Consider the following 19,769-nt stretch of genomic DNA (forward strand, 5'->3'; position numbering starts at 1 on the left):
TATTGCACTTTAAAACAACCATCACTGCCTACAACGTGCTGCGCATGGAGGAAAAAAAAAAATCACATCATGCAACAAAGACAGTGAAAGCAGTAATTTTTTTTTTTTTTAGCTTTTCAGTATCCTAATATTTTGAAACAGTAAAAATAGGAGAACTTGAAGTGGTTTTGTCAGCCCTTATTCGAACATTTCCGTACAGATTTCTGGGGATGCTATGCGGGAGGGAAAGAATTTTGGTGTTGCGCCAACACAAATAAGTATTATTTACCCTCGCTAACTTAAACCCTGGAAGAGAATGTGCTATTCATTTCAACCTAACTTGTGTGTTTTTATTCAGTTTGGAAGCGGGAGGAAAGTCTCATTAGGTCTGCGGGGATGCTTGAGCACGAGTGTGATCATGTAAAGACGCTACATGTGCTGACTTAATCAGGCCGAGTGCAAAGCATGAGATGTCACTGATCCCAGAGCTGAAAGACCGATGTGGGGGTGGGGGTGGGGGGGGGGGGGGGGGTGCAAGGCCAAGTGCGCAAAAAAAAAAAAAAGATGACAGAACATGAACGGCGGACAGAAAGAAAGACGTGATTAAAAGGAAATGTTACAGAGAACAAAGAGGCAAGCGGCTCAATAATAAACGCGATCCTTCACCTCCAATCCTGCTCTGACCTGGCAGCCGGGACAAACTGCTCTGAGGTTGAGCGATACATTCGAGACGGGCCGATATCAAAGTTAGGAGAGTTCATGAGGACGAACGGGACCCCTAAATAAATAAATAAATAAAAATGCTTTTAACACTTTCAGGGACAGCAGTTATTACAGTGGACAACTTATCATGTTATCTGGTTACAGGGTGTGTGAAAGGGTTGAATAAACAAAACATAACTGAAACTACATGTCCTGGGTACGACGTTAAACTGCATCCAACTGGTCCTCCAGGTTGGGGGTTGGGCGTGAGGTTAACAACCTCACCCTGTAAAACAAAACCTGTTACAGAAACGACGAGAGGAAGCCATTCCGGTAAACCACGGCGAAGAAGAGACGGCATATCCTTGGATGTATCTATGACGGGGCTGGGTGAAATCCAGCAGGAAGCCCGACCCCTGATGACCCCGATCTTTGGAACCAAAACCAACACCAGAGTAGGCACCTGGAATGTGCGCACAATGTTCCAGTCTGGTCGCATGGACCAGGTGCTGAAGAATATGAGGGACTATCGCCTGGACATCTTAGGCGTTAGTGAAATGAGGTGGACGGGGCAAGGGCGTCTCGTGGTTGATGGAGCAACTTTTCTGTACTCTGGGAAGCAAGACTACCATTCCCATGGAGTCGGCATCATCCTCTCCAATAGTGCAGCAAAAGCATTGATTGGATGGAAGCCGGTGAATGAACGGATTATTACAGCAAGGCTCTACACCAGATATGCCAAAGTAACCATCGTACAAGTCTATGCCCCAACCGAAGCTGCCTCAGCGGACGATAAAGACACCTTCTACAACCAGCTCCAGACCGTGCTTGAGGAAATCCCCAGACATGACATCAAAATGCTGATTGGAGACTTCAACGCAAAACTGGATAATGACAGAAGGGGCCTGAATGCCACAGTTGGACCACATGGGTCTGCAGGCTCCACGAACGACAACGGGGAGAGACTGTTGATGCTAACCAGTACCAACGGCCTCAGCATTGGCAACACCTTTTTTGAGCACAAGCGGATCCACAAAGTAACCTGGGTTTCACCTGGTGGCGGGACCCAGAACGAACTGGACTACATCTGCATCAACACAAGGTGGCGCTCGTCATTGCTCGACGTTCGCTCCCACAGAGGTGCAGATGTGGGTTCAGACCACTTCCTTGTGGTGAGTAAAATCAAGCTGAAGCTGAAGAAGGTGAAAAAGGTGCAGCCCAAGAGACCTTACGCAGTGGACAAGCTAAAGGATAACAACATCTCAGAAAGCTTCTGTGAGGAGTTGAGTAGGAAGCTCAAGGTATCACAACACCTTGCAAACATTGAGGAGCAGTGGAGTATGTTCTCTTGTGCCATTGCTGAAACTGCAGAAGCAGTTATCAGCAGAAAGAGGGGTACCAACAAAGAGAGATGGATAACAGACAACACCTGGAAGTTGATTGATGAAAGGAAAGTGGCCAAGATAAAAAGAGAACAAAAGAGGAGGCTCCGGAGCTGGAGGATGGAAGACGAGGAGTACAGGCGCTTGGACAGGGCAGTGAAGAAGAGTTGCAGGAAGGATAAAAGACAGTGGCTAGAAGAGAAAGCAAGAGAGGCACAGGAAGCAGCCGAGAACAACAACACGACGACCCTATACAAGATCGTGCGGGAGCTAACCAACTCCAGGAGCAGCTCTAGCGTGCCAATCAGGAGCAAGAATGGCAGGACACCTCTAAGCGACGAGGAGCAAGAAGCAAGATGGCTGGAACACTTCAGGGAGGTTCTCAACCAACCAATGCCTCCCGTGCTCTTCAATTTCGATCAAGAGACACCAGCTCCAGCTCTAAATATTACATCGAAAGAGATATCCGAGACTGAGGTTGCCAAAGCAATCAAGGGCCTTAAGAACAACAAGGCACCGGGACTCGATGAGGTAGCTGCCGAGATGTTGAAACACGGCCAAGACGCTGTTGTGGAGAGCCTTACCCACCTGTTCAACCTGATTTGGCATGCTGAAGAGGTTCCTGCCGACTGGAGACGTGGGGTCATTGTCACGCTTCCTAAGAAGGGAAACCTCGCAGACTGCAATAACTGGCGGGGCATTACACTGCTGTCAATCCCCAGCAAGGTATTCTGCAGTGTCCTGCTACATCGCCTTAAAGATGAAGTGGATAACATCTTGAGGGAAGAGCAAGCCGGTTTCAGGAAGGGAAGGTCTTGCGCCGAACAGATCTTTACCCTTCGAAACATCATAGAGCAGTGCCAAGAACTTCAGACACCACTCATGATCAACTATATCGATTTCAAGAAAGCCTTCGACAGCATCCACCGGGAGTCACTGTGGCAGATCGTCCAGCTGTATGGTGTACCCCTCAAGTACATCAACATCTTCAGGTCATTGTACCACAACTCAACCTGTTGTGTCAAAACCAACAGTGGCACAACTGATGATTTTGACATTGTCACTGGTGTAAGACAGGGTTGCATTCTGTCACCCCTACTCTTCATCATCATAATTGACTTTGTGATGAGGAAGTCCATCACAGGGGAAAAAGTTGGTATCAAGTGGGGAGGGAGCAGACTAGCTGACCTGGAATTTGCAGATGATTTGGCTCTGTTAAGTCACACCCAGCCCGCACTCCAGGAGTTGACCAACAATCTGCATGAGCACGGAGTTAAGGTCGGTTTACGAATTAGCCAGGAAAAGACCAAGGCCATGGCCGTCGGACAGCACCAACACCTTCAACCACTCACTCTACACCAACATGACATAGAGTACATTGACAGCTTCACATATCTTGGGAGTAACATCTCAAATACAGGTGGTGTGGAGAAAGACGTCAACAGTAGACTTGGTAAAGCTGCGGGAGTGTTCCAACGCCTCCGCAACATCTGGTCATCGAAAGCCATCACTACGACCACCAAGCTACGCCTCTATATGTCAGTGGTTATCCCAACAGCGATTTACGCCTGTGAGACATGGATGAAGACAGCCAACATTACCAACAAGTTAGATGTCTTTCATCGGCGTTGCCTGAGATCCATCCTGAGGATCTCATGGAGAGACCACATCACCAACGAGGAGGTGATGAAGAGGGCAGGAGTGGCTGAACTGTCAGACATTGTCTCTGAAAGGAGAAGGAAAATGATCGGCCACGTACTCCGGCTGCCAAGAGAGAGACCGGCAAGTGTGGCCATGGACTGGATGCCAGAGGGTGGAAAGAGGAAGAGAGGTAGGCCAAAGAAGACGTGGAGACAGACTGCCAAAGAAGACCTCAGTGAGATGGGTGTCAGCTGGCATGGAGCAAGAAGGGTCGCCAGTGACCGGAACAAATGGAGGAGGCTCGTCGCCCAATGTTCCAAATAGGAGCGGGCGGAACTAACTAACTAACTAACTAACTAACTAACTGAAACTACATTTTCTGTTTATAGAACGAGCAAGACTGACGATAATTATAGAGAAAAAGTCCTTTGTTTCCATTTTTTGTCAATTATCATACGTGCGCTTTTGCGGTTCATTTGAGGAGAACTTATTTTGGTTACCGTTTGGTCGTAAAGAAGACGTGAGGACAAACAGTTGGGAACTGAAGTTTATTTTACTCTATGACACCATATTTAGTGACCCTTTTTTGTTGTTTTTCCTCTTGCGCTCAAATACTCCATGTTTTTAAAAAATAAAAATAAAAACTAAAACTAATACTAAAGCTCAACTAAAAAGAAGCCTTTTCAAAAACAGAAAAACAAATTTAAAAAAAAGCCCTAGTAACGAATTAAGACTAATTGAATTGGGGGCTACTAACTACAATGAAAAATCCAAAACTATTGTAGAAACCTGGCAGAGACGCAGTTGTGAATAGGATCTTATGCCTCACTCTTGTGAGGGCCATTGTTATCACTCATCTTTGACCTCGGTGGCCTTTGATTGAGCCACAATAGACCAGAGACTTCCTGGCACCAAGCGACACGCGTGTACATGTGCGCGTGTGTGCATGTGTGCGTATGTGTTAGTTGGTCAGCTATGAAGCTTCCTCCTCTGACTATCAAGTATTAACGACCTGGAAATACAAACTGCTGAATAACAGACACGACTCAATTTTATTTTTCAATGCATTTCGTGATGTGAAGACCAACAGCGGAATCTCTTAAGTGCGCAGGTAGCCAGTAAAGTTTGGCCGGAGCAAGATTTATGCGCTCTCGCTTAGGTGTTGCAGTTTAGGGGTGAGCATACATACTGTACTGTGCAGAGACAACAAGACGAGGAGCCTCCAGCTGCTAAGGATTAACACCTGGCAGCGTCTGCGCCTCGTCTGGCGCTTCATTCCCATTCCTTGGGTAGGCTGAAAGCAGCATTTACACCCCCCCCCCCCCCCCCCCCACCGCCGCCCCTTCAGTGCTCTTGACGGTAAGCACTGAAGAAGTGTGAAGCAGGTTGAGGCTCTGCGGCCCTCTGTAGAGCCGAGAAAACCCACTGCAGTCTTTCTGGCAGACAAACTGTGAAAGACACCGACAGATTTTCTGCTGCATCCAACCGCTTCTTTCATCTCTCACGTTTGAGACGAGAGGCCAATCCATTTCACAAAATGAAACAAGCGATGATGGGTGTAAAAAAAAAAAAAATGGGAGCAGATTGTGTCGTCAGGTAAAAGGAAAGACGTAGGAATCAAGAAATTAATAAGGAAGAAGCAGAGAGGAAAGAAAGGTAGAGTGTCAACAGAGGTTTGCCTATTAATAGATTAGTTTGAGCGCTGTTGTTTTCATGCCATCCCGGGGGTGGGGGGGGGGGGACTTTCTCCTCATAGAAATAAATACTGACTCCCTCTTATGTCGGGGGGCTATCTTGATATGATCAACTTCGACCCAATGGGAGTGCGTGCAAACGACGGAGTGCGTCACAGCATCAAGTCGGCTCGATGCACATAGGTAGAGTGCGGCAAACTAAACAAGCTGCTGAACCCGGGTTCCCGGGAGAATGCTGCTATAAATACCGCTCCCCATCTTCCCCTCACCGTACCCCCACATTAGAGACGAGCACAGAACGTTCACACGTATTCAAACAGCAACACAGAAGCATGTACTTCTTATGTGTGCTGTATTTATGCATGAACTCAGCAAGCAAAAAAAAAAAAAAAAAAAAAAAAAAAAAGCTTCTACTTCCAGTTCAGTGAAAGAGGCGTGCAGTCCACAGTTGAGCAACGAACCTCCTTTCCTGCCTGGGAGTCTCAACTAGACCTATCTTTAGTCAGCAGCCGGGGAGGGGCGACCCCTGCTCTGTTCGGATAGCATTCCACTCACCTCCCATCAAGTCGCTAGCCTAACATGTCCAGCTGCACATATCACGGGACCGCAATCGATGTACGGACCAAATGCTACAGCAAACCGCTACTATATTATTATCACTCTCTCACCGTAAGATCGATACGAATATCCCTAAGCCCGTCAATGGTGTTTCGGGTGATGTTAGCATGACGCTCGTAGAATTGTGTCACTTGACAGTTTGGTTGAACATTTGGACAATAACTATGCAACGTTTTATTTGTTTTCTTCTGTTGAACTCATTCACTCCCAGCCCGGTCAAAATGGATCTTTGACTTCTATTGCCGTCAATGGCAGCGAATGTTACAAAGTTAAAATTGATAGTGAGAAATCAACAACTTGGAAAAAAAAAAAAAGAACACATGGCCTCTTATTTGAAGACATATGAGAGCGAGATAGTGAAAACAGGCCATAAAGAATACTTTTCCAAATCTGTTTTCATGTTTTACACACTGTGTCTCATGTACCATGCTCAACAAATCACTCATTTAGAAAAGCCTCTCCAAACTGGCAAACGTAGCTCTCGAAGACGCGCGCAATAATGACTATCTCGTCAACAAACCGCGTGACTGCGGCCATGATCACCATTCAGGTTCCCTTGCCAACTTGGTCCATTGAACACCAGCCAGCTGCCTACGTTGCTGCCACGACAACACGAGCGCTGGCCGAAGGGAAAATAGTCTTGACTTGAAATGTCACAATTCTTCTGGACTGGCTGCGAGATGGCGGAACAACAATTGAGCTGGTCCTAAGAAGACTGGCCCCATGCGGTCTCCCCCTCTGGAGTCTCACTGACTTTTATGGAGATGTCTTCCACGGATATGATGGAGGGACTCTTCTTTATGATTGCCGCTTCTACCCAGCTGAGAATTAGTTATGCATGCACTTCCTAACCAAATGCATGACAAAAATTTTGCTATTTTGAATATGGACAAATCACATAATCTTGATACGATTTAGTTTTCATGATACATTTCCCTATGCAGGTATAAGATACACAACAACCAAGGGTTTTAAGAAAACAAGATTACCACGTACTGTATTTTTTTTTCCCAGTGCAAAATTGCATTAAGTGCAAGAACTCGTTTTGTCAACGCCCCCCCCCCCAAAAAAATTTCTCACTCAAAATTTTAAGATTATTGAGGGACCGTGTTTGTTTTGCGTATCAATCCTAATCCGCATAAAATGATTTGGCCGACTGTGTGCCATTTCGTGGCGATTGGTGATATGACAACTTGAACACTACAGTCGAGCCTTGCATATTCGCAGTTCGGCAGACTTTTGTTTCCGTAATTTTGATTGTTCACTTTTTCCAGGATTATTTCTATTATGTTTTTATGTAAAACATATTGAATGTTTATCAACACGTTTTTCGTCCTTTTTGGGTTTGTTAAAAAAATAAGACATTTTGTTTTTGAATATTAATCAAAGGGCTATTTAGAATGTGATCTAAGGTAGCATGGCCCCCAGTTGCCCATCCCTGTTTAAACCTTAAAGATATATTACTTCTGCGTCATTCCTTATTTTTTTTTTGCATGTTACCTTGTTAGCATAAACAGTTCTAATGGATGTTTTTTGCAGGACAAAATCTAACTGAATATTTGATATTTTCTGGTCTTTATATCTTGTTGAAGTTATTCCTTTCAGAAAGATTTAACATGACGCCCAAAAAAAAAAAAAAAAAAAAAGATCAATCGTGATTAAACATTTCAGGTGGATACAACTAAATATATTGAAAAGATTTATCGTACCTATTTATACAATGTGCACCTGCCCAGTCAAGCCAGACGAAGTGGCCCCGGGCCATCGGGCTGCTGTTAATGTCGAACCATGATACTGCATGCGCTGTCATGACAATCTAATCTGCCCATGGCCGTCACAATCGGGAGTGCTGGATGATCTAACTTCAAATAGATGTCGACATTGTCACTTTTTTTTCCTGTCTTGATTGGAAAGTCGGAGCAAAATTTGTTCCAGACAACTTTAACTCGCAAAACATAGATAGTGCTAGTAGTTAGAGGCTGATTAAGTAAAGTTAAAACCGATTGAAGGCCCAGTTACCAAATGCAATACAGAGCCCACCACTGGGTAACGGAGGCGGACTTTCCAAATGGTGACGGGAAGTGGCTTTCAAATTGTTCCTATTTTCACAAGTGGTGCATGAATGTCACACTTACTGCTGGTTGCTGATGTTGAAAGGCCTCTGGCAGGGAGGCAAATATGACAGTGAGATCATTCCTAGCATGCTGTCAGACCATTTTTTTTTTTTTTTAGCAAAGGGAAGAAAAGTTGCATGTTTGTCGCTGTTGATGGAAAGTAGCGACGCCGCAAACCTTTTTGTTTGTCCCTTTTTTTTTTCCTCCTGAAGCATCAAATGGAACCAACTGCAACGTGTGAGCGAACTTCTGACTTTCGTTTCCTCTCACCACATCTGACTTTTCAGGAAAACCACATCCTGCCACTAGTTCCTTAAATGCTCCAGCGACGTGATAACTCCGCTTGGGTGCTGCCTCCAAAGCTCTGCAGTGCTTGGAGGAGGCCGATGGCGGCATCGCACTGTGCTCAAGGCGTTTATTGTCAGTGTGACCCCTTTCCCACTGTCGCAAAAAAACACATCCGATGAGGTGCAAGGTTGTGGCTTCAACTTGTTGACAACACTCATGAACTGGCTGCACTGACGACTTCAATCCACCCCCCCCCCCCCCCACACACACACCCTCGCTGGACGCAGTTGACATGAAGGTTGTCGCACTCACAGAGAAATCAATAGCACACAATTATTAAGCTGAATGTGGCACTTTGGCTGCAAAGGTCAGGGCAGGTTTGTACAGAACTTCTACTTGACACTGAAACGTTTCTCTACATTATGTTGATAATCCTAAAACTCTTATATCCCAAAGATGGACTGCAAGAAACGGTGCTTCTCTGCTTGTGGTGTTTATTTCAATCAGATTGGTGTGGAAATACAAAAATCATATTGAAATTTACTGTCTCCTTTGTCATTTTTAAATGCGAAAAATAATTACACACACAAAAACCTAAAGTCTTCCCAAACTCATCATTTGATTTTCAAATTTGATGCCTTGCGCTCAGGTTGAAAACCAGAGTCAGCATTTTGGCAGGTGGCCATTTTTGAGACATCTTTTCAGATTGCTGTGTCACTTTTACAGAAGGATTCAACTGAAGTGACGAATAAACAACTAGAAACAAGCACACTTGTCATCTAATACGGTCTCAGTCAGATATTCACCGATTGTGGCTTTTGTGGAATTTACTTTCTTTGGGTTTTAGACTCGGCACAACTTTCTGAAGAGAGATATTGACTTTGCCAGAAGCTAAGTATTGCTTTCTGATGGATGAATTGAAGAAGAGGCGATGCACTCACAGTCCAGATGTTTCTTCTTGGGTCCGCTCACTTCGTGCGTGGTGGCCTTGCACACCGCCTTACTGATCGCCGATCCGGTCATGCTGTGCTGAGCTGCAGCGATCCGGTCTGTGATCGATTGGCCAGACATCACGTCTCCTTCTGGGCTCCTCAAATGTGCCTTTGCTCAATGGTTCAGACAAAAAAAAATAAGAAAGAAAGAAAAAAAGAGCACAACGATCCTACCAGTGGGTCGACTCCCAAGCGAGGGGACACTTGAACGTGACTTCTCTGTCAAGCGAACGGAAAAGGCGTCTTTTTTTATGTTCTGCTTTCTCTAAACCTACGACACTATTATGAGCTAGTCTGTGTTAGCTCATGTTTCCGCTGCAATCCTCCAACCAAAAAACAGTCCCGCTGTGGGATTTGCCAACAGTGGAAATAACTTTGTGCGCATAAATAAACATAGCTTATTGGCCGCTCTGTCACACGGACGGTCTAATGGTTTACGCAGGGCACCTCAGGGGGGGAAATGCGAGCAATCCGTGTGAAATCGCAACAACAATCGCCCTCTGCAGATTTTTTTTTTTTTTAGTTCCTCCTTCCTCCACGTCAACTTGTTAGCTCGTTAGCAACAAAAAGTCCTGGTCAACTCTTCCTTCGAGCATAAAAAGTCAGACAGAAATGAGAAGGGCATTGCTAGAACTTGTAAAATTCACACGGGGGGGGGGGGTCACCAGCGGTGACAGGTGATGTCTCAGTCAGGGGGGGGAAAGGGCGCAAGGGGCGGAGGGTATTAGCCGAAAAAAGCTACCGACATTAGCTTGGAAAAGAGTTGAACCGGCGGAGAGGTGATGTTTAAAAATGACAGTCGCTGTTGCTCCGTGGCTCGCCTTCGCTCTCCTTTTCGTGCTGTCCACGCTATTGCCAATCCCCGTCCCGCAACGTGGAACGTCTCGACGCGTGCTTGTTCTGAGACACGACAAGGAAAAGGCTGGACGGCTGCTTCAGTCTCCGCCGGACAAAATGGCAGCGTAAAAAATCAGCTGATCTCACAACCTAGATGCCTTCAGGGACCAACCACAGCCTCGGAGTTTTTAGCTACCGCGCAAAAGATGTGAAATGAACAATAAATCAAAAGCGTCACTATTTAATGCTGGCAAACAGTACAACATAAATCTATGTTCTATTATATTGAGTCATAAAAATATTGCGATTATTCTTCGCCTAAATGTCTTCTGAATCTGAAAATCTGTCCTCCCACAGCACTTAAACGTTCACGAGACTTGCTTAACGTGAAGTCCACGGTGAGTGAGTTGCAGCCGTTAAGATTTTTTTGAGGTTTTTAAAAAATATTTTTATTTTTTGCACCTCATTGCATCAAGTCCTTACGACAATGCATCGCCGAGCAAACGTCAATCTTTGGTGATAGGGTGCGCACAATTTGGGAGGGGCCATCAAATGATTGCCCCTCAGACGCCCCGTGTCCTTATTTGACTCCCAATTGTACGGAACACAATGTACTGCTTAACTCTTCGTGGAGACTCTCACGATGAATCGTCCAATGATATCAATGGACACCTTGTGTGCGTGTTAAAACATATTATTTTTTCTATTTGTTTAAATTTGCATGCAATTAACGGACAACGCTGGGTGCATACATTTGAGGCAATTACTGTACATGTTTTCATGTCTGCGATAAAAAGAAATCACAGTGCACTGTAATTGATTGAAAATGTTGACGAGGATCGTTACTCTGACGCCTGCGGGAATGTCCAGTATTCTCCAGACTGAATGTAATTGGTGAGCAATTGTAATTTAAACACCCAGAGGACAATGCAATAACCTCAGTCTTGCTCCTCACTCGATGATTTGTGCAATCCAGACTTGGAGTCTAGCGCTATCTTCCGGTGCTGAGGTGAGACTCCCGGTTGCCATGGCAACTGCGTGGATGCTGGGAGCCCGTGTAACCCGTAGCAACGGGCGCCAAAACCTGATGCTGTCCATCTAATATGCCTTGCCCAAAATCAGTGCACCCTGCATGTGGGTTAGGGGGCTTGGAGGTGGATTTTGCTCAGATGACAAATACCCGCAGGGGAACGGCCACATTTGACATTGCCATGGCAACAACAGATAATGGCAGCGTCACGAAGCTTGGGGGTTACTCTATAAAGCTATAAATATATGAAGATGCACAAGCTGAAGTACAAAATAACAGGAGAGGGACAAAGAGTTACTATTTATGGTCAACGAATAAACACATTTTGTTTATGTTATGTACATCCCATCAGAAGCATTTGTGGTCTTAAATAAGGTTCAAAAAAATCCTCTCATATTTTGTCAATACTCTCCAAATTTTTAAAAACATCGCAGTGGGTGAACTGTGAATGCGCAACATTGAGCGTGTCTGTCATGCAGAAACACTAATTTATGCCAGTGACATAGGCTCAGCAGGAGAGCAGTTCACAATTAGTGATGTTTATTCAAATTGAAAAGAAAGCTCAGTTTGCATGCGGACCTTGATTATCAGCATCATTTAGCAGCTGAAGACCTCTATCCGCGAATTCTAAAGTGTCACTCAAAGGAGGGCGGACGACATCTCGGCCAGAGCTTCCGGGTCGATCCCAACGGCAACGGGCTGGCAGCAGCCGACGCAGATGTACCTGAGGACCCACAGGTAGATGATGACCGACAGGACCACGGTCATGGCCAGCAGCAGCACGCTGAGGACGGACTGCGGGCCGGCACCCAGAAACAGGACCAGGGAAGGCTGGAGGGAGTCTTCACCTGTTTTGTGTGCTGGAAGTGGAAATTGCGGTATTACAGTATCCATGAGGGCTCTCACTATGTATACGTAATGACAATTACGTTGATTAGTCATATAAAAAGTGGACTACAAAACTAGTTTCCCCTGCTTACAGTTAATTACCCGATTAACGGATTTTTGATCATTTGGTGTATTATAGTTCCAGTGAGGCGGCCCGGTAGTCCAGTGGTTAGCACGTCGACTTCACAGTGCAGAGGTACCGGGTTCAATTCCAGCTCCGGCCTCCCTGTGTGGAGTTTGCATGTTCTCCCCGGGCCTGCGTGGGTTTTCTCCGGGTACTCCGGTTTCCTCCCACATTTCAAAAACATGCATGGCAGGCTGATTGAACTCTCTAGAATTGTCCCTAGGTGTGAATGTGAGCGTGGATGGTTGTTTGTCTCTGTGTGCCCTGCGATTGGCTGGCAACCGATTCAGGGTGTCCCCCGCCTACTGCCCAAAGACAGCTGGGATAGGCTCCAGCATCCCCCGCGACCCTAGTGAGGATTAAGCGGTTCGGAAAATGGATGGATGGATAGTTCCAGTGATTAAAAATAAAGAAATGGCTTGTACTCGCGAACCTCTTCGAATCTGATTCAGTGACTGGTTCGGTCTTTTTTTTTTTTTTTGAGAACAGCGCCTAACCGATGCTCGCATGCTCAATGTTGGCGCCCGCCACCTCACAGGCATGCTGAGCTACAATGGAGGCAGGAATTGGAACGGACAGCCAGTGGAGGACCATGATTCATTTCCACAACATCTATGGAGTTTCACATTATGTATTAGCGTGAAGCGAGCAGACTTTCATTCGACAAAACGGTCAAAGACATTCAAATAAACAGCTTGAGGCAAGCGTGCTTTGCATCTTATTTGGAGAACTGTGCGAGTGAGACAGTGAGAACAGGTGATAAAGAGTACATTAAAAAAGTTGATTCAAAAAGAAGATTTAAAATGTAAATGGAGGGGCGGGGGGCGTTCCACTGGACTCGACATGATATATTGTCACAGCTTTGACATTCATAGAAACTCATGATAAATCGATTTTCTTCTTGTACGACGACAAACATGAATCAAAAGGCGAACTGTGTAAATACATAAATCTAAATACAAACAAAACTTCAGCTATCCAAAACGGGCCCGATTCTCACTTTGGGTCGAATGGCAGTAAAGTTTCACCTTTGCTCGAGTGAAGAACCAACAGCAGGCTGATGACGATCCCAATGACAGATTCCCTCCTCATGGTGGACTCTGTAATTGAGGAATACATTGCACTGCACAAAGCACACATGCAAACAACTGTCACAGGAACGAGCTTACACAAAGGAGGAGCGGTGTCAAGTACAACGGAGCTGATGACTGGATATGATGACCCTCCTCCTTTGCCAGTGTCCGTCGTCTTGGTGGCAACGAGCTTATCATTAAAAAAAAAAGATAGATATGAAACAAATGAAATTAAAAAGCAACGGAGCCCGACCAAGACCTCCGCTGCATTTGTATGGAGTCAGGAGACTTCATCATCGTCTTCCTCGTCTCCCGACTTCAATCAGGCAGCTGTGAAGGTGGGGGAAAAAACACCTGAGGAAACAGAAAATGGCTTTTTGAGCTCAAGAGAGATTGGTTCGAAAATAGCAGAAATAACGGTGGTGGCAAAGTGGGAGGGAGGAAAAGGAAGACGACGAAGAGGAGCGGCTTCCACTTCGCCAGCAGCAGAGGAAAAAAAAAAAAGAACCTTGCTTCAACGATTTTTTAAATGACTAAACATGCTTCACCTCCTCTTATAAAAGTTAGCCTTTTTTTTATTATGAAATGCTTGTCGACGGATACAAATTGTTCCCACAATTTAAAAAAAACGTTTTTTTTCTACATCGTAAACCAAATTGTGAGTGCCAAGACCTTCGATGCCACGAAGGCACGTAAAACAAGTGACAGAAAAGCAAAAGAAAAAAAGAGACAGGCTCGCAGAGTCGTGTTAATCTGGCTGTGGCATGTCTTTTGTCCTTCCACGTCACGCCTCCAGGGGTCGCCTTGGCAACTTGTTTTACAACTGGCAGCCTTTCAAATATCCTGCGAAACACGATGGCTGGACAGATGAACCTTTAAGAGCCAAGGGAGGGGAATGCAACAAGTTCGTAAAAAAGAATCATGGATATTATATGCGAAAATATTTTTGCTGCTTGCCGGCTGGACTTAAAACCAGCAGTTTGGAAGTTTCTGACCCACTTCTTGTATCTTTCAGCTCTTTATGGACAAGGCTGGAGAGGACAGTGAGGAGAAAGAGAGGAGACAGACAGCTTTGGGAGTGCTGAGGCAGCTCGATGTTTTTCATGCAAACAGAATGACGGCATGGAGGGATGCTCTTCAACAGTGTGTCGGCATTCTCAACAGAAACCCAAAAGGTATGCTGCCGATGAAGCTGTTTGTTCAATACAAGTGAAATCAATCTCGCGTTATTATTATTTGGTACACGGGGCCTTCAGCGGGGACTTACCCGACATGCCGAATAGGTTATAAATACATTTCGGTTAGTTAATGTGATCTGGCTTTGTCTTCTACCTCTGATCTAATATGAACAAACTACTCCTTTTCCAGACTTAAGCGGTGTTTCATTAAATCTTTTGGAAGACTTGGGGGAGATTCAGAACCGACTGAGCGCAATATGCAACAAGCTGGATGCTGAAATAATCCACTTGAACACAGAAGTGTCTGGGGAAGCAACAACTCAACAGAGTCAGCAACCCGGAACTGATGGTGAACTGATGGCCATCGGGACTCCGTCAGAGCATGAAGAGCAAGCTGACGATGGAGGTGATCGAGAGCAGCTGTCAAACACGGATCAGACATCAGCCTCTGACGAATCAGAGGGGAGTCTGGAGGTCAAAGGTAAAGGGATGGATGGCCAAGACCTCTTGGACACTGTCTCGGAGACGACAAACAAAGAATGGATCGGAGTTGGGTATGTTCACTTTACACACCACACGCATTGGTCAACTACCTCAAGTGCTGAAAATGATTTTTTTTCTTGTCTTTATGGTCGCTCTGTCTTAACAGCCAATCAGATTTACCAGGCGCATGCTTCATCAGAGCACCTTTGGGCGCCGCCAAAGTCGTGCGCTGCGAGGTGGCCGACGCCTTCAGTTGCCTGATGGTGACCGGCGCAGAGGAGCTGGTGAGCCGGGTGATCAGGCTCAAAGCCGAACGCGACGGCGACCTCCGCTTCCCGCTGACTTTGGCGTTGTCGTTCTGCGCACGTTACCGTGGCAGCTATAGAACCATCAACGTCAAGGTGGCGGATGGTGAGAGGAGGGTCAGCTACCTCGTACCTGCTACGACAGAGGTCACGTATGGTGGGAAAAGGGTGAAGTACCTAACGTTTATTTTGCTTAAAACAAGTCAGTGGACCACATGTTGGTAATTTATACAAGCAGTATCTCACAAAATAACTGAACACACAGTCAAAACCGTCGAGACCACTGGCAACAAAAGTGAGCACACCCCAAAGTGAAAATGTCCAAATTGGGTGCCATGATCACCTCCTTTCAGAAACTGGGCAATATAACTACTGCCTTGTTCAAGAATCGGAGAGTAAATGTGATGGAGTGGCAATGCATGTCTTCAGACCTAAACCCTGCTTCACATCTATTTGGGCCATCCTCAAACTGAGGCTGGAGAAACACAAGGTCTGTACCATCCACCAGCTCTGTCATGTCATCACGGAGGATCGGATGAGGAGCTCAGTGGCAAACATCAAACTGCTGGAAAATAATGATGGCCAGACAAAATACTTTTGGCACAATTGTGACATTTTCATTAAGCGGTGTACTCGCTTTTGTTACAGCCGCTTTCAACATTAGCGACTGTGTGTTGAATTATCTTGGGGGGGGGGCAGTACATTTGTGCTATTATACAAGCTGTCCACTCACTACATTGTAGCAAAGTGTCATTTCTTCATTGTTGTCCCTTGAAAAAGATTTTCAAGAATGTAAAATAATGTAATTCTTTATTTATGCACTTTGTCTTCAGGGCTCCTTTGCGGAGGTGAAGGTGTACTCCCTTGGCTTTTTTGCAGTGGTTTCCTGTCTCAAACAGGAACATTTTACTGTTCCTAAGCAAGGTGTGTCATACAAACATCCTGTGGACCCTCGTATCTGCCTCAATTACCTTCCAGGGTCCTTCACTGCCCCTGTAATGGTACAATACACGGTAAGAGAGACTTATTTAGAACTCATACATTAGTGACACATAACTTGAGCATTTAGTTGAACAGAAATGCGCTCCAAACCACAGATTCAGCCGCTCGACGCCGCTCTCCTGGCTGCCGTTAAGTCAAAAAGTGAAGCCTACTGCCGGGTGGTGTCCACCAGTCCACTCCTCTCCCTTACATATCCATCTTCTCAAACTCTACAAAGACCTCTCACAGTCACTCTTCCCTGTCCGCCAAATCCTTGCAAGAGGAAGGACACACGGGGACGAGTGGAAGAAAAGGAACTCCACCTTCCTCGACTTGCCGCCACTCCTCCATGGGATTGGATTTCTTCCCACCGGAGGAGGTAAAAGCATCAAGCCTCGGTTAATTACGCCTCAAGAAACCTAGTCTGAAATCAGCTGAAATCCTTTTGGGATGAACATAATGTTGCAGAGGTTTTCCAGTCACGTTTTAAGATGCTGCAGAGCACATAGTCAGCCCTGTTGGAAGGTTTGAAAGACATCCTCCTGGCTCATGATACTGGAGACAACGTGTGTCTTGTTTTGTTGGAGCCGACTGCAGCATTTGATACGGTGGAGCATTCTGTTGGCTTGTTTGCAGCACCGGGTGGGCATTGAAGTAGCGCTCGTGAAGCAGTCGGGATTTTTGTTCTCAGCACTGGTTGCTGTGTGTCGCACTCTGCCTCAATGTCATATGGTGTTCCACAGGGTTCAATTTTGGGGCCCTTGCTGTTTTCATTGTATTTGCTGTCTCTGGGTTCCATTTTATAAAAGCATGGTATAGAGCGTGATATTTGCAGGTGTGGTTGTTTTTAAAATGCTCCATAAATAATAAGATAATAATGAGAGTTGAGTCTACCTATGAACGGCATACATCAACCTGAAAAATATTGTGTGTGTCAGGATGCTGGGTTCCTGTACACAGTCCTCTGGAGACAACCTCAGCATACTGGGCTCTAGGGACCAACAGTGGAGCATTCCAGAAGAGGTCCTGATCCGAAACCTGCAGAATGGCCTGGTGTCTTTTGAACTGACAGAGAGCTTTGACAGGTTTGCACTTTTGTTGTTTCTCAGAACCTTAACTTCATCAAGGCCATACAGTACAGAACACAACAGGCTCAGATATCAATCCATGGTAGAGAGTAGGTTTTCATCTGAGGTGCTTCAGAGAACGACAAGGAGGTCAGGAAATTATCAAAAAGACTGGCGCACAGACGGAAATATTAGACAGAAATGCTTTACATTGATCAATTTTGCTCTATGCAGTCCAAACCTAGGAGTGAAGTTGAATCATTCAACTTTTTGTCCATCCTCCTCCAGACTCGTAGTCGTTCGCCTTTTCTCTCCGCTGCAACCTTGCCATCTGACCTCCCTGGCAGAGGAGCTGGTAGAGTCATCCCGCCACCACCTGGTCACCATTGTCCTTTGGCAGCACCAGGATGAGCCACGCGCCGTCGTGGTGGCCGCCTTGCCCAGCAGGGAGCTCGGTTGGGAACTCTCCCAACTGCAGGCGCAGGGCAACTGTGGTCCCCTGGAGACTTCGCCAGAGATCTGCATGCGGGAGGGGGACCAGCTTCTCCTCCATCTTTGCGGAAACGTCTCCTACGCAGGTGAGACAGAATAACGATTCAGTTCACCTACAGCATCGCAGACTTTTCTGTTAAATACAACAAGCCTGCACACACAGACAGTTTTGTAACCATGACAATTCAGGTGGAGCAATACTTTCCTTGTGGAAAGAATAATAATAAATGTGCAATTATGTTGGAGCAGGCGCTGAGATGAACGCGCCTGGCATTCTAGACAAGCGGATCACTTTCCACCGCCAGCGCAAGAATGAGCTTCTGTTGCATCTGACAGAAGTGGACCCCTTTGGGAACTACAGCTCCCCTCACTACAAAGGTGCCGTTGTCTTCTACAAGGTCACCAGAGGTCAGGTGGAGTGGCAAGGGGACACGCTGGTCCAGATGGAAGTGAAACACCTCGGGAAGCCTGTGTGTACACTGCCCCTGACTTTACCAAAGGTATCGTAAACTTCAATGAATTCGAGAGCACCTGGTTGCACTTTCGGTTGACATTGCCTTCCTGTTTCATTTAGCGAGTAAGAACCATCAGACGACCCATCATGCCAAAGATAACCACCTGTGAGCGGAAGGGTAAAGGGAAATACTTTACTTTCCACTGCTGAAGCATGGCCAAACCCTAACTTTTAATTACGAGAAGATCATTTCTTGCCCAACAGACTCCCTCCCAGATTCGCTGCTCCTCTGGCTATCAGGAGAGCTTTCGGAAGATGAGATTGCCCCCCTGGCACGTTCTCTACGTCTTCACCGCAGCGCCGCCCAGCTGGTGAAGCTGCGGTCCGGCGACAGTCTGCCTGCCCAGGCCTTCGCCATCTTGACCATGTGGAGGAGAGAGCTGCCCACTTCCCAGCTCCGGTCCAAGGTCGCCCAATTGGCACACTGCTTGGCCAAGATTGGCCGGCCGGATCTCACCAGAGAACTGCTGCTACGCCAGGCGGAAGAACCCCTGCCATTGAAATAAAGACGTCTATGGTGCACATTATATGCTAGCATCAAGGAAGTAGACTTCCGTTAGACTGAATAATATAGTTTGTTTGAACAGTTGGGTCTCCAAATCGATGTTTAACTCCTTTTTTTTTTTTTTTACGTGCCAGTTTTAAAGTCAATTCCAACTGGAACTGACAAATTAACAGCTTGAAGCAAACCCGCTGTGCCTCTTATTTGCCGGACCATGTGATCCTGAGAATGTATCCATCGTAATGAACGGGGAATGTATTCTTCTTGCTTTAACCAGTACCACAATCACATGGATTTGTAATTGTATTTGTAATCACATGGATTTCTATTATATCCACAAGAGGGCAGTGTTTCACCATTCTTCTGTCTCTTCAGTCAAACGGCGTTATTTCATGATACGCATGACTGAACATGTATTTTGATGGTGGACATGGTTTCATAAAGCATACAGACATAACAAGCATCAGTGTATATAAAATTTAAAAAAAATAGAGAGTGACCCTTGAAACTGCCGCACTTCAAGGTTTTTCCTTGCCGAAAATCAAAACAAATCTACAGTGGTTAATGTGTGACACCTCTCCACAAAGAGCAGTGGATGATTCACTAGCAAAGCCTCTCGACGTGTCGGCACGCCTGGCTTGAGATGTGACCTTATTTCAGCCCCATGACACCGAGTCATCTTGATTTTCACCAGCGCTGACGTTCGGCGACAGGCAAGCATCTCACAAGCCAATTTCTGTTCCAACTTAGTGGGAAATAATTATGAGTGGATGAGTGGAGTTAGTTTGGAGACATCTCTCCTATTGGGGCCGATTGTGAACCTTTTCTCACTTTTCACAGTGAGTAGAGCTCAGTCATGTCCGCAATATATGGAGGGTGCAAATG

The 19,769-nt window shown here is 45.9% G+C and overlaps 2 protein-coding genes and 1 long non-coding RNA gene across 19 annotated transcripts in view; 1 reads left to right on the forward strand and 2 right to left on the reverse strand.

Annotated features, from left to right (window-relative positions):
- The window catches only part of LOC147209247 (phosphatidylinositol-binding clathrin assembly protein), a 34,838-nt gene extending 24,483 nt beyond the window's left edge, over positions 1–10,355 (reverse strand). For 15 of the 17 annotated variants that reach the window (XM_086104990.1, XM_086104988.1, XM_086104997.1 and 12 more), the window contains exon 1: positions 9,360–10,355. In XM_086104990.1, coding sequence (XP_085961116.1) covers positions 9,360–9,489 — 130 coding nt within the window. In that variant the 5' untranslated portion in view covers positions 9,490–10,355. The other 2 variants (XM_086104993.1, XM_086104994.1) reach the window with 2 other exon arrangements.
- A 1,445-nt stretch (positions 10,356–11,800) lies between these two features.
- Positions 11,801–15,341, reverse strand: LOC147209248 (uncharacterized). Its single transcript, XR_015100203.1, has 4 exons — positions 15,204–15,341; positions 13,459–13,716; positions 13,318–13,389; positions 11,801–12,137 (listed from the first exon to the last, which is right to left on the reverse strand). It is a non-coding gene; the product is annotated as an uncharacterized LOC147209248 (long non-coding RNA).
- On the forward strand, positions 15,195–19,229 carry dthd1 (death domain containing 1). The gene is made up of 8 exons (XM_086105007.1): positions 15,195–15,496; positions 16,162–16,341; positions 16,426–16,688; positions 17,248–17,394; positions 17,665–17,954; positions 18,118–18,368; positions 18,443–18,500; positions 18,587–19,229. The coding sequence occupies exons 1-8, from the start codon at positions 15,284–15,286 to the stop codon at positions 18,886–18,888; spliced, it is 1,704 nt and encodes a 567-aa protein (XP_085961133.1). The 5' UTR covers positions 15,195–15,283; the 3' UTR covers positions 18,889–19,229.
- The last annotated feature ends 540 nt before the right edge of the window (positions 19,230–19,769 follow it).

Source organism: Hippocampus guttulatus, chromosome 2 (genome assembly GCF_054856545.1).
Source record: "Hippocampus guttulatus isolate MCC_2025c chromosome 2, RoL_Hgut_1.0, whole genome shotgun sequence".
In the NCBI taxonomy this organism is placed as follows: domain Eukaryota; kingdom Metazoa; phylum Chordata; class Actinopteri; order Syngnathiformes; family Syngnathidae; genus Hippocampus; species Hippocampus guttulatus.

Coding starts and splice junctions, on each gene's coding strand:
- dthd1 (XM_086105007.1), top strand. CDS start 15,284: ATGGTGACCGGCGCAGAGGAGCTGGTGAGCCGGGTGATCAGGCTCAAA. Junction 16,342..16,425: donor CTGTAATGGTACAATACACG/GTAAGAGAGACT, acceptor TCCAAACCACAG/ATTCAGCCGCTCGACGCCGC. Junction 18,369..18,442: donor TGCCCCTGACTTTACCAAAG/GTATCGTAAACT, acceptor TGTTTCATTTAG/CGAGTAAGAACCATCAGACG.